The sequence below is a fragment of the Trichechus manatus genome, unplaced genomic scaffold (genome assembly GCF_000243295.1).
Source record: "Trichechus manatus latirostris isolate Lorelei unplaced genomic scaffold, TriManLat1.0 scaffold00054, whole genome shotgun sequence".
NCBI lineage: Eukaryota > Metazoa > Chordata > Mammalia > Sirenia > Trichechidae > Trichechus > Trichechus manatus.
Genome location: NW_004443990.1, coordinates 16,208,398 through 16,222,973, shown reverse-complemented (window position 1 = coordinate 16,222,973; position 14,576 = coordinate 16,208,398). Strand labels below are relative to the sequence as shown.

Sequence of the window (14,576 nt, the reverse complement as noted above, 5' to 3'; positions counted from 1 at the left end):
GTTGTTAACCAATGTCATAAAACAATATGTGTACTACTGTTTCATGAGAAACTATTTGTTCTGTAAGCCTTCACCTGAAGTACAATTAAAAAAAAAAAAAAAAAGACCCCAGTTGACCCCATCAAATGGAAACTTTTTGAGAGCTTTTTTTTTTTTAGTCGTATAAACCTATTGCCATCAAGTCGATGCTGACTCATAGTGACCCTATAGGACAGAGTAGGACTGCCCCATAGGCTTTCCAAGGAGTGGCTGGTGGATTCAAACTGTCGACCTGATTAGCAGCCAAGCTCTTAACCCCTATGCCACCAGGGCTCCTTTAATTGTATAGAAAATACAAAATGGTTAATTAAAAAATGAAACATTTTTGCTACACTTAGCAATACTTAACAAGTTTCTTCCGGTCTTTAGTTGAGAATTCTTCCACAGTCTTTGCCCCACTATGTTTGAGTGGGTTTCATGTTCTTATAAAGGTCTTTAAGTTCAGGAAAAACAACAACTTGGATCTATTTTGTCCTTGTGTTTTAAGTATTTTTTAGAACGTAAGAACATCCTTGTAGCCTGATTATAGATTGTTTTAATGTATCCTTTGAGTTATGAATGCTAGATAGTGAGAATCTCCTTTTTTTCTTAGAAACTGTGGTGTTACTTTTGGTGTTATTTACAATACACAAAAGCCCCTTGGAAAAATGTTGTCGAAAGCTATTTAAATGTCATTGTCAGAGGGTTTAAAAAGTTCAGGGAATCAGGACCATTTGCGTTTAGGTCACCAAATCAAAAGCCGTTTTTATAATAACTAAATGTTTCCACATGAAGGTTGCTTGTGTGAAACCTTTGAGCTAGTTTTTTTTTCTTTCTTTTTTTTTCCTATTAAGACTCCCTTTAGTGTACAGTTAAAGTTTCACAGTTAGCTTTAAAAAAAAATTTTTTTTAATATCAAGCCTACAGAAAATTGTAATACAGTACAAAAAATGATTTTTTTCCTGGAAATTTTGATAAGTTGCTGACATGATACCCCATCATTCTTGAATATTTTAGTGTGTATTTCCTACCTTCTGCATAACCACAGTACAACCATCAAAATCAGGAAATTACATTTGATTCATTACTGTCATTTAATCCTCAGATCCCATTCAACTTTCTCCAGTTGTTTCTATAACATCCTTCAATATGGGACGATTCAGTTCAGAATCACACATTGCGTTTAGTTGTTGTGTGTCTTTACTCCTCTTCAGTCTGGAACAATTTCCCAGTCTTTCATGACCTTCACACTTTTGAGGATTTATAAACCAGTTACTATCCCTCAATTAGAGTTTATTTCCTCAAGATTAGATTCATGTTATACATATTTGGCAAGAATATCATAAGTGATGCTGTGTTCCTTTCTTTATCAGGTGGCACATAATTTTCATTTATCCCATTACTGATGATGATCATCTTGATCACTTAAAGTGGTGCTACCAAAGCTATTTAGTTAGTTCTTTTCACCTTTATAATTAGTAAGTAGTTTAGGGGAGACATTTTGAAACTATGTAAATATCCTGCTTGTTATCAGACTTTCAATTTATTATTAATGTTAGTATGGACTCATGACTACTATCATTCTGTATTTTAATGCTCAGCTGTCCCAGATTTGGCCGGTGGAAACCCCCTGAAGCTGACTTCTATATCTTTTTAACGTATCCTCCTCATTCTGTGAGCACTTCCTTGCTTTCCGGCACAACACAGTGTTCCAGGCTCATCTTATACTTTCCCTTCCCAAACCCTGGAATCAGCCATTTCTCTAAGGAGCCTGATTCCTTTAAGTGAAGAATGATATTTAGAAGCCAATATCTGGGTGCTGGGAGTGTTTATTGCTGTCGTAGTGTCACTGCTCCTAGGTGCTCTCAGTGGACAGAGCTGGGATTATAAGTATGTATGCCCTCCGACAGACATACACACATTTATGTCTATATTTTGTATCTATTTATATATAGTAAAAGCCATGAGTTCATGCCAGTACCACTAATTCCAATACAGTACCACAGGGTTTATTTCTATACTTGTAACTCCATTCTCCGACAGAGAAAAACTTGGCTGTCATCCTTAATATATTTACTTATTTGATCAGTCCTCATTTATATTACCAATTGTCCATTGCTGTCCATGTCTCCTCCTCTGTGCAAATGCTTTCCTCACCTCATTTGGGCTCTGATGTATGGACATCTTTCTCAGTTGCTTGCACTTTGACACCTCCAGGCAGGACTGCCCCTAAATATGGATGCCGTCTCCACCCCATTCAGGTTCTGACACTTTGCCCTCTCCATCCTACTCACATTCTGACACTTTATGTTGAACTACCCCCATGCATAGAAGCTCTCCTCACTCCATATGGGCCCTCACAATCCATGTCATCAGCTCCTACTTCTTCCATGTGGGTGTCCTCCTCACCCTGCTTAGGCTCTAAAATGCCACACCAGGCCATCCCCCATGCATAGATGTTCTTGCTATGCTTATACTCTTTCGCCTCATGCTAGGCTGCTTCTTAGAGTGGATGTACTCTTCAGCTGTCTTAGACTCTAATACTACAAGTCAGGACATCCCTCTGCCTGAATGCCCTCCTTACCCTGATTGGTCTCTAACTTCCCATGCTGGGCTGCCCCTTACCTCATTCAGACTGGCCATCCCACACGGACACACTCTTCATGCTTCTTGGTCTCCAACATCTTACTCTGGGTTGCGTCCATTCCTTGCACAGACATTTCTCTCACCCTCCTTGGGCTTTGACGTACTGAGCTGCCCCTTTGCTTATTTTTAAACTATGTGTATTTACCCTGCCTTTGTGCTTTACAATAACATTTGATGGCTGACATGTTAAAATTTTTTAATTAGGATAGGATATAATACAGTGACTATATTTTTCAAACCAAATATGGAATATGACCTAAGTACAGTATACCAAACGAAAAAACCAAACCCATTGCCGTCAAGTTGATTTTGACTCATAGTGACCCTATAGAACAGAATAGAACTACCCCATAGGGTTTCCAAGGAGTTGCTGGTGGATTTAACTGCTGACCTTTTGGTTAGCAGCCAAGCTCTTTAATCACTTCGCCACCAGGACTCCTACAGTATAGACTATTTGAAACCAGTACTATCCTGGACAGTTTCGGGTGTATGATTACCGTTAAGATAAAGAACAAAGGAGTTTTGATTTCTAGTAATGGAGGGTTACTTACCTTCTTTTGAACCAACCCTCTCACAGATAACCATTATAAGGAACTTGGATCTTCTGGTTTTTAAAAGGGCTTTGTGGAAAATCTACGGTTGAGATTATAATTAATGGTGAAATATTGAACATTTTCCTCCTAAGATTGGAAACAAGGCAGGGATACCCACTCTGACCACTTCTGTTCCGTTGTACAAGAGATTCCAGCCAGTGCAATAAAGCAAGAAAAGAAATTAAAGGCATTAAAATTGGAAAGGAAGAAGTGAAACTGTCTCTATCCTGAGACGACATGTTTATTTACATTGAAAATCCTAAGGAATCTATCAACAATTACTAAAACTAATAATTTAGTAAGATCTCAGCATACAGATCAATACATAAAAGTCAATTATATTTTTATAGACTAGCTTAAACAGAAGAAATTTCAAAAAATTCCATTTATAATAATATAATAAAACATAAAATATTCATGAATAAATTTAACAAAAAGCATGTGAGACCTCTACATGAAAACTACAAAACATTGCTGAGGAAAATTGAAAAAGACTTAAATAAATGGAGAGATATATCGTGTTTATGGATTAAAAGACTCAAATTGTTAGGACTCAGGTTTATTTTTTGATTCAGTGCAATCCCAATCATTATCCCTTCAGATTTTTTTGTATAAATAAGCTGATTCTAAAATTTATGTTGGAATACAAAGGACCTAGAATAGCCAAAGCAATACTGAAAAGAAATAAAAAGTTGGAGGGCCCATACTACCTGACTTCAAGACTTTAATATAAAGTATCAGGACATTATGGTACTGGCATAATGATAGGCATTATATCATTGGAACAGAATATAGAGTCCCAAAATAGACCTATATTTTTAGTCATTTGATTTTTGACAAAGGCACCAAAGCTGTCCCGTGGAGAAAGGACAGTCTTGTCAACAAATGATTCTGGAACAACTGACTATTCATATGGAAAGAAACCCCAAAAAACCTTGACTTCTACTTCACTCTTAAACAACATTAATTCAAGATTGATCATAGATGGAAACATAAAAGCTAAAACTATAAAGCTTCTAGAAGAAAACATAGGAAATATCTTCACAACTTAGGAATGACAAAGTTTTCTTGAACAAGAAACGAAACAATATCCACTTAAAAACTGATATATTAGATTTCATCAAAATTTAAAACTTCTGCCTTTCAAAAGACAGTATTAAGAAAATCAATAAGCAAACCACAGACTGGGAGAAAATACTACCAAAACATATATCTGACAAAGGATTGGTAGTGGTAATATATAAAGAAATACTACAAAATAATAAAAAGACAAACCAATTTTAAAATGGGCAAAAGACTTGAATAGACACTTCACAAATAAAAATATATGAATAAGGACCTGAGAAGATCCTCAGTATTATTAGTTCTTCATTGTTATTAGTTACTGTCGAGTCGATTCTGACTCATGGTGACCCATGTGTTAGCAGTCTAGAACTGCTCCACAGGGTTTTCTTGGCTGTATGTAATCTTATCAGAAGTAGATCTCAAGGCCTATCTTCTGTGGTACCACTGGGTGAGTTCGAACCAGCAACCTTTAGGTTAGCAATCGAGCACAAACTTTTGCGCCACCTAGGACCTTGGTTCTTCACAGACATGCAGAATAAAATCAGAATGAGATACCAATAGACATCCACCAGAATGGTTCTAATTAAAAACTCTGACACCACCAAATATTGGCAAGGGTGTGAAGCAACTGGAAGAACTCTCACACGTTGTTGATGGTACAACCATTTTTGAAGAAGGATGACATTTTCTATTAAATGAAACATATGTCTATTCTGTAACCTGGCAATTCCACACCTAGGTATTTACTCAATAGATGTGAAAGCGTATGGTCACAGAAAGGCTTGTACAAGACTGATCATACCCCTGTCTAATCATGAGAAAATCATCAAACAAATCCCAACTGAGGGACATTCTATAAAATATCTGACCAGTACTCTGAGAAACTGTCAAGGTCATCAAAACAAGCAAAGTCTGAGAAACCGTCACAGCCAAGAGAAGCCTAAGGAAACATGACAACTAAATGTAATGTGGTATCCTGGATGGGATCCTAGAACAGAAAAAAAGACATTAGGTAAAAACTAAGGAAATTCTGAATATAATACAGACTTTAGTTAATAATAATGCATCAGTATTGATTCACTAATTGTAACAAATGTACCATACTAATGTAAGATGTTAATAATAGGGGAAACTGGGTGTGGGATATATGGGAACTCTGTACTATCTTCACAATTTTTCTGTTAATCTAAAACTATTTTAAAATAGAAAGTTTATTATTTTAAAATAAAGAATGATCCTAGCAGCTTTATTCATGATAGCCAAAACTTGAAATTGTCTGAGTGACCATCAGCAGGAGAACGGATGAACAAATTGGTATATTCATACAGTGGAATACTACTTTGCAATAAAAAAGAATCAACTACTGATATATACCATAGCATAGATGTAGCTCAGAAACATTATGCTGAGTGAAAGGAAACTCAGGCAAAAGAATTAACACCATGTCTCTATATGATTCCATTTTTATGAAGTTCTAGAATAAGCTTAACTATGGTGAAAAAAATCAAGAGGTTGTTGTGGGGATTGACTAGGAAGCAGCATAAAGGAACTTTTCTGGGATGATGGTAATGTTCTGTATCTTAACAGGGGTTTTCATTACACAGGGATATGCATTTGTTAAACTCATTGAAAAAAAAAAAACTCATTGAATGGTACATTTAAGAGCTGTGCGTTTCACTGTGTATAAATTTTACCCAAAAGAAAACCAACCTTGTAAACAAAGATTAAAGTTAATGCTATGTATGCTGAAGTGTTAAAGGTGAAGTATACTGATAGCTGCAACTGATTTTGAAATACATTGAAAAAGTAAGATGGATTAATGGATGAATGGAGTGATGAATAGATATGTGATAAAGGAAAAATAGCAAAATGTTAATTGTAGAATCTAGTTGGTGGGTACATGGATATTCACTGTACAGTTCTTTTAACTTTATGTTTAAAAATGTTCATGATTAAATGTTGAGGTTTAAAAAAAAAGAATAAAAGCCCTGAAATTTTAACAGGACCCATTTTTTGCTCATTGTTCTTGATATAAATAGATATCTGTGTTCTTTCTCTAGGCAGAAAGCTTGTAGAGTAACATTGCTATGTAGATAATCCCTTTCATTTTCCTGGAGGTACTTCTGGGAAGCTATAGAGGAAGAGTAGTCTTGCTCTGAAGAGGACTTCTGCTAAGATTTACAAAATAGTATCCTTATTGAATTTGGAATGCTTAAATTGGGAGAAATTTACATTAAGTAGCTAATATTTATAACCCGTTTCTTTTCAGATATACAACCAAATGTGGAACTGAAAAAGACTCAGGAACAGTCTGTGCCCGCAGGTAGTGCCACGTATTTCTTTTCCTGAAATACACCTTGACTGAATATACCCAAGAAAGAGGAATGTTCTTATTTTGATTGAAGAGAAAATGTTATGGGAATGTGTTGAAGAAAAACAAACAAAAAAAAAAAACAAATGTGGTTGTCTCTGCCTGATTAAAAAATAACTCATCTACTTAGATCATATAAATTATTTGGCATCATAGAGCCAAACCAGACCCCACCTACTTATGATCGTTATTTAAAAATTAAAAAAAAAAATTTTTCGGCTGATTGATTTACGTAGTTTTTATTGGATAATATATTAGCTTGGATTTGAAAGAGTTGTATTTTTCTCTCTAGAACACTGGTCAGCAAACTTTTTCTGTAAAGGGTCAAATAGTAAATATTTCAGACTTTGCAGCCAACATATGGTCTCTGTTGCATATTCTTCTTTGTGCATGTGTATGTGTCTTAAACCAAAAAGCCCATTGCTGTCGAGTCGATTGCGACTTGTAGTGACTCTACAGAACAGAGTAGAACTGCCCCATAGGGTTTCCAAGGAGTGGCTGGTGGATTCGAACTACCTACGTTTTGGTTAGCAGCTGAGCTCTTAATCACTGTGCCACCGGGACTCTGTGTTTTAAACAACAATTGTTTATTATATCTTATAAGTCTGTATGTCAGTTGGATGCCTCTGCTCATCTGGCCAGGATTGGCTGAGCTTTCTCATCTGTTAGGTAGCAGGTCGGTAGAACAACAGGGGTGTTTGAACCATGCGCTATTATCTTCCAGCAGGCCAGCCCAGACATGTTCATGTGGTGGCAGCAAGTTTCCAAGAAAGAACTTGGAAACATGCAGGCCTCTTGGGACCAAGGCTCAGAGTTGGAACAACATGTCTACCGTTGGTCAAAGCAAATCCCAAGGCCAGCCCAAATTCAAAGATTTTTAACACGTTTGCTGTTTCCTTAAACATGTTTTTATTATGCCTGCTCTCTTTTTCTTATGAACTCTGATAGCACTTTGTATTTCCCTTAATCCCTTTCCTAGTCTACCTTGCATTATAGTTGTGTACTTGTTTCACCTACATCTACAAATTATAAGCTACTTGAGGGCAAGAGTATGATTTATTCTTATCTGAGGCCTTGTCACCACTTAGTAAATGTTCAGAGGAATAAAAGAACTTGGCGGTCAAAGTCTTTTCCACAGAAACACATTTATAATATTGAGCACAAGGGGAAAATAGGATTTGGTATTTGGTATTCAGGCTTCTTCTCAGGAAAGCATCTTTCCCAAATCGGGTTATGCCAGTATTTTTAGGCTCAGTACTTCTCATCACTACACATTAATACTTCTTAGTCATAAATAACGATAGCATCCTACTGAACATTGTGAGAAAAGTACCAAAGGAGTGAATTTCTGTACAGAAACATTTTAACTCAGGTAAAAGAAATATTAAAGGAAATTGTTTCTACTAGAAAGGTGCATATTTCTAAATCTCAAGAGTTTTCATATAATATTCCACTTGGGATATATGTGAAAGGGATACTGCCTATCTCTATAGGATTATGAGAAACTGAAAATTGAATGGGGGTCTTACTGATACCTGTTTATAAAAATTCTTTAAAATTGACTGCATGGTTAAAACTCTTTTTGTCTTTTAGAAGATCCACTGATTTTGAATGACTACAATTTAACCAAACCTCATGAAATAGAAAATGTGGACAGTGCAGAAGGCCCAACCAATGAAGATGAAGATATAGGAGGTGAGCTATAGTGTACAGACAAAACACCAATAGTTAGAGGTATGGTTAAGACTTACTTGGAGAAGAAACTAGGAACTCTCCAAGGAAAATGCATTTGTGGATTTCATTGAGAGTGATTCCGTTTTGTTCATTTTACAAATATTTGCATATAATTGTTCCAGGATATTGGCAAATTTTTAAGGTACCTATTCAGTGTTCAAGCTTATATTAACTTCATTTTAAAAAATAATGTTTGTTTTACTTTTTTTCCATTATAAAAGTAATATATCCATATTCATTATAAAAAGTTTGGAAAGTTCATGAAGTTGAAATAAAAAAGAAAAACTCATCTCTATCCTACCACACAAAGATAGTCTCTGTAAATGTGAAATACTTACTTCTAGGCTTTTTTGTGAGTTCGTACATAATTTTGAGCATATGTTTGTGTTAACATTGCACACATTTTAATCTTTATGTTGATAAATACAGTCACTATTGCTTTATGAATGTCACTCAGATCTCATCTTAAATGTTACTTCTTCAGAGAGGCTTTCTTTGACCAGTCACTCTATTTTAACACGGTACCCTATTCTGATTCTCTGCATGGCACTTATCATGGATAGTTTTGAAGTTTGTTTGTTTTCTTATTGTCTCTCCCTCAGCCCTTTGTCCATTAGGATCTTGGTCTGTCTGTTTCACTGCTAGGTGTTTGCAGCACCTAGAATAGTGTCTGGCCCCTAGTAGGTGTGTAATAAATATTTGCTGAGTGAATGACGAAATAAAAACCCTAGGTTCATTATATGTATGTGTATGTATGTTTCTTTCCTTTTTTTTTAATTAAGGTGAAATTCACATAACATAAAATTAACCATTTTAAAGTGAACAATTCAGTGGCATTTAGTGCATTCAAAGTGTTTTGCAACTACCACCTCTATCTAGTTCCAAAACATTTTTATCACTCCAGAAGGAAACTTCATACCCATTAAGCATTTGCTCCCCATTCTCCCATCCCCACTGCTGCTGGCAACCACGAGTCTGCTTTCTTTCTCTATGGATTTACTTATTCTGCATATTTCATATAAATGGATATTTTCTATAAATGTCACAATAAATGACAATTTTATGTCTAGCTTCTTTCATTTAGTATAATGTTTTCAAGGTTCATCCAGGTTGTGGCATGTGTCAGTACTTCATTCCTTTTTATGGCTGAATAATATTCCTTTATATGTATATCACCACAATTTGTTTATGTGTTCATCTGTGGACATTTGAGTTGTTTCTACCTTTTGGCTATTGTGAATAGTGCTGTATGTGTTTTTTAAAGGAAGAAAAGAAAATAATTTCTCAGGATCTTTTTCTTTTGCCTTAAATTTCTTAAGGGACATTTAAAGAGGCCAAGAAATAGAGTTCTGTGTCTGAAACTTCTGATTCAAATCACAGCTTTGACTAACATTCCAGCTCTGCTGAAGTATATATTAATTTGTGCCAGTTCTTAACCACAGAGACTGAAAAATGCTGCCTGGCACAGGATGTGGTCATTTGTGCTGAGGAAGGGCATATGGTGTTCTGCCATCTTCATGTAGCTTCTTGAAGGTGACATCCATGGAGCCTGCACTCAAAATGAGGCAAATGGTAACTGTGCCTTTGGCTTGCAGTTTTCTGAGTTAGGGTTTCTCAGTTCTGGTAGATCACCCCCGTACAACTTTTGGTCTGGAAATTTGTAATTTACTATGTTAGAATTTGCTCTGGATTCAGAAGTAGCCTATGTTGTTTATGATTTCAGATAGTTGGAAAAAAGAAAAAAACAGGGTAAATACCCAAACACAAACAAGAAACCAAATCATTTTCATTCATGAGTAGGAATTTAAAACAAATATTGTAAAAACCCAAGGTAGTGCAGCACTTCTCTAGGAATCCATGCAGTAGATTGCAGGCCTTCAACTACTCCCTCTGTGCATTTTGACCCTCCTCTGGCAGTGTTATACAAGGAGAAAAGTGGAAGATTAAGTCTCTGTGGCCCATTCAGTTTAGTTCATCTCTGATTATTATAGTTGCCTATGCCATTTCTATTACCCCCAACTAGATGTCAGTGGATTAATGGGATATGAGTATAGAAGTTATTTGTTCCAGCTTCTAGGTAGCTATGAGTGTCATACAGTTCTTGGTAGATACTAGAAGATAAGATCAGTCATTCCAAATAAATTTGGGAAAGAGAGAAGAAATGGTTATTTCCTCTAAGCCTCACTTAGAAGAAAAATGAGTAGGCTCATTTTGGTGTAGTGAGATTAATCCATTAGTTCATGATTAACTTCCAGGCTGATTATTGTATTATTAAATAGTTGGCACTTAATCTGGGTCATATCCCTTGCAAAATGTGGTTACCAGGTTACCCCTACTTTTTCAAGAAATAAAACATGATTATTGTTGTTAGCCACCATTGAGTTGTCCCCCAACTCATGGCAACCCCATGCATAATGGGATTAAACCATTATGATCCATAGGGATTTCACTGACTGATTTTCAGAAGTAGATCGTCAAGCCTTTCTTCCTAGTCTGTCTTCGTCTGGAAGCTCTGCTGAAACCTGTTCAGCATTACAGCAACACGCAAGCCTCCACTGACAGATGAATGGTGGTTGTGCATGAGGTGCATTGGCTAGCAGTCGAACCCAGGTGTCTGGCATGAAGGCAAGAATTCTACAACTTCCGTTAAAAATAATGGAATTGAAAAGTAGCATTGCTTGATAGTAGATACATGTATTGCATAATAAAGTACTTCTGCCGTATGCAGTGTGGGGAAACATTAGGACTAGAGAGAAGATTATACTTTTAAAGGTGATAGGGAAATTTAGCTATAATGTAATAACAATTACCAAAAATTTGAAGCATGCTTTAGAAAATTCTATCCTGTTTAAGTTTAATGGAAGCATTCTTTTAATGCCCTCTGAAAAGTTTTACAAATTGAGACTTGTCTTAGAATACTTCAAGTTTCGAATCAATATAATCATGTTTAATTAATTAATTTTTGCTATGGAAGTTTTCTTTTTTTTTTAATTGTGCTTTAGGTGAAAGTTTACAGAGTAAATTAGTTTCTCATTAAACAATTAATACACAAATTGTTTTTTGACATTGGTTGCCAGCACTATCCGCTTCTCGACATCAGGTTCCGCATTTCCATTCGTCCAGTTTTCCTGTCCCTTCCTACCTTCTCATCTTTGCTTTTGGACTGGTTTGCCCATTTAGTTTCTATAGATGGTTGAACTACATGTGTTATTTTTTGTTTCATGGGCTTGTCTAATCTTTGGCTGAAAGGCAAACTTAGGAGTGACTTCAGAACTGAGTTAAAAGGGTGTCTGGGGGCCATACTCTTGGGGTTTCTCCAAGCTTTGTCAGACCAGTAAGTCTGGTCTTTTTCTGTGAGTTTGAATTTTGTTCTTCATTTTTCTCTTGCTCTGTCTGGGACCCTCTATTGTGATATCTGTCAGAGCAGCCAGTAGTGGTAGCCAGGCACCATCTAGTTATTCTGGATTCAGTCTTGTGAAAGCTGTGGTAGTTGTGGTCCATTAGTCTTTTAGACTGATCTTTTCCTTGTGTCTTTGGTTTTCTTCATTCTCCTTTGCTCCAGACAGTGTGGGACTGGTAGATGTATTTTAGATAGCTGCTCACAAGCTTTTAAGACCCCAGACGCTACTCACCAAAGTGGGGTGCAGAACTTTTTATTTATAAATTATGTTATGCCAGTTCAGCTAAATGTCCCCTGAGACCATGGTTAATATATGTATTTTAAAAAAAAAAATGTCATGTGTATCTTTAAAGGTTTCCTGTTGTTGTTAGTTGTCGTTGAGTCGGCTCCAACTCATAGCGACCTTATGTGTAACAGAACAAAATGTTGGGTCATCCTCACAATAGTAATTGCTATGTTGGAGCCCATTGTTGCAGCCTCTGTGTCAGTCCATCTCATTGAGAGTTGCCTTTTTTTTCACTGACCTTCTATTTTACCAAGCATGATATCTTGGTAATTGGTCGCTCCTGATGACATGTCCAAAGTAAGCGAAATGAAGTCTTGCCATCCTCAATTCTGAAGAGCATTCTGGCTGTACTTCCTCCAAGAAAGATCTGTTTGTTCTTCTGGCAGTCCATGGTATATTCAGTATTCTTTGCCAATACCACAGTTCGAATGCATCAATCATCTTGTCTTCCTTTTTCATTGTCCAGCTTTCACATGCATGTGAAGCAATTGAAAATACCATGACTTGAGTCTGGTGTACCTTAGTCATCAAAATGACATCTTTGCTTTTTAACACTTTGAAGAAGTCTTTTGCAGTAGATTTGCCCGCTGTAATATGTCTCTTAGAGAATTGTTTTATCAAAAATTTCAGGTCCTTATAGAAACACTCAGTTTTTTCTCATGTGCTCTTGTGAAAAAGTCAGGTTAATTTTTAGGAGGGGGGAAGCCTTTATCATTAGAGTTGTTATTTGAAAAACAAAATAAATATTTGGAAAAAAACTTTCAGAAGCTGTTACATCTAACATGAATTCACTTGTTTCCCACTCCGTAGATAGTCTAATCATTTTTTTTTTTTTGTTTTTGTTTTACAATATACTCCCAGGAGCTTAGTGCAGGGGTTGGCAGAGTTTTTCTGTAGGGCCTGATAGTAAATATCTTAGGATCTGCAGGCCATAGAGTCTCTGTTGAAACTACTCAACTCTGTTGTTGTAGTACAAAAACAGCCATAGAAGATACATAAATCAATGTGGCTGTGTTCCAATAGAACTTTATTTACAAAAACAGATGGTAGGTCGGATTTGGCCTGCAGACCATGGTTTGCTGACTCCTGGCCTAGTACATGCATTTATTGTATGATGGCTTAAGAAAGTCTTTGCTTTTTTAAAGGAACAGTGTTTATATGAAGATTTCAAAAGGGCATCACTAGAGAGTCTAACACTAAATATGAAAAAGTTATAAAAAATATATGAACAGCTGTTTATCACACACACACACATATAGTTGGGTCTTAGTTATCTAGTGCTGCTGTAACAGAAATACCACAAATGGGTGGCTTTAACAAACAGAAATTTATTTTCTCACAGTTTAGGGAGCTAGAAAGGAGCCCTTGTGCCACAGTGGTTAAAGTGCTTGACGGCTAACTGAAAGGTCAGCGGTTTGAAACCACCAGCAGCTCTGTGGGATAAAGATACGGTAGTTCTGCTTCCATAGGGATTTACAGCCTTGAAAACCCTATGGGGTCGCTATGAGTCCAAATCAACTCGAGGGCAGTGGGCTTTAGGTAGGAGGCTAGAAGTCCGAATTCAGGGTGCTGGCTCTAGGGGAAGCCTTTCTCTTTCTGTTGGCTCTGGAGGAAGGTCCTTGTCTCTTCAGTTTCCGCTTCCTGGTTCCTTGGAGATCTCCACGTGTCTTGGCATCTATCTTACCCCACCTCTCCTCTGCTTGCTTGTTTGATCTCTTTTATATCTCAAAAGAGATCAACTCAAGATACACCCTACCCTAATCCTGCCTCGTTAACATGACAAAGACAGCCCGTTCTCAAATGAGATTATAACCACAGGCATAGAGGTCAGGATTTACAACACATATTTTTGGGGGACATAATTCAATCTATAACAGGTGGTATAGCTCTGTACCACTACAGTTTACATAAATTAGACAAGAATAAGACTATATGTAGATTAAATGTTGTGTTACCATTTCTTTGGTCCATCCATTATTCCTGATAATTTAAATCTAATAGATTAATGTACCGGAGATATTTAAATTAACTCAAGTGTATTTCCTCCATGGAGCCTTCTTGCACTATTACAGCTCCCATTCCTCTTGCTCTTCTTCCCAGTGTAGTCTTAGAGCTGGGCTTTTGGAGGTTATTCGATTGGTGCTGGTTTAATCACCTAATTATATATCTGGAGTTTGATTTGTGTGACAAGCTTTCACTCCCAATTAAATTATAAACTTTTTGGAAAAAAGAGCCCTAGTAGCCAACATTTACATCTCTTTAAAAATACTTGTCTGTGAAGTAATATAATCCAGTTGGATTAAAAAGCACAAGAAATGAAGAGGTTCAGAGTTCTTTTTCCCACCTGGTCATTAACTCCTATGAACAATTATTATTTCTCTTCTTTTTAGTGGTGACCTTCTGCAACTGTCCTCAGCCTGTTCTTGAGCAGTAACAAATAACCTAGGGATTCCCAAGTCTTTA

At 36.4% G+C, this 14,576-nt stretch overlaps 1 protein-coding gene across 2 annotated transcripts in view; it reads left to right on the top strand.

The window, feature by feature from the left end:
* The window catches only part of IKZF3 (IKAROS family zinc finger 3), a 100,402-nt gene that overhangs the window by 25,491 nt on the left and 60,335 nt on the right, over positions 1 to 14,576 (top strand). For both annotated transcript variants that reach the window (XM_023732818.1, XM_004378041.2), the window contains exons 2-3: positions 6,592 to 6,645; positions 8,287 to 8,388. In XM_023732818.1, coding sequence (XP_023588586.1) covers positions 6,592 to 6,645; positions 8,287 to 8,388 — 156 coding nt within the window. The remainder of the gene's footprint in view (positions 1 to 6,591; positions 6,646 to 8,286; positions 8,389 to 14,576) is intronic.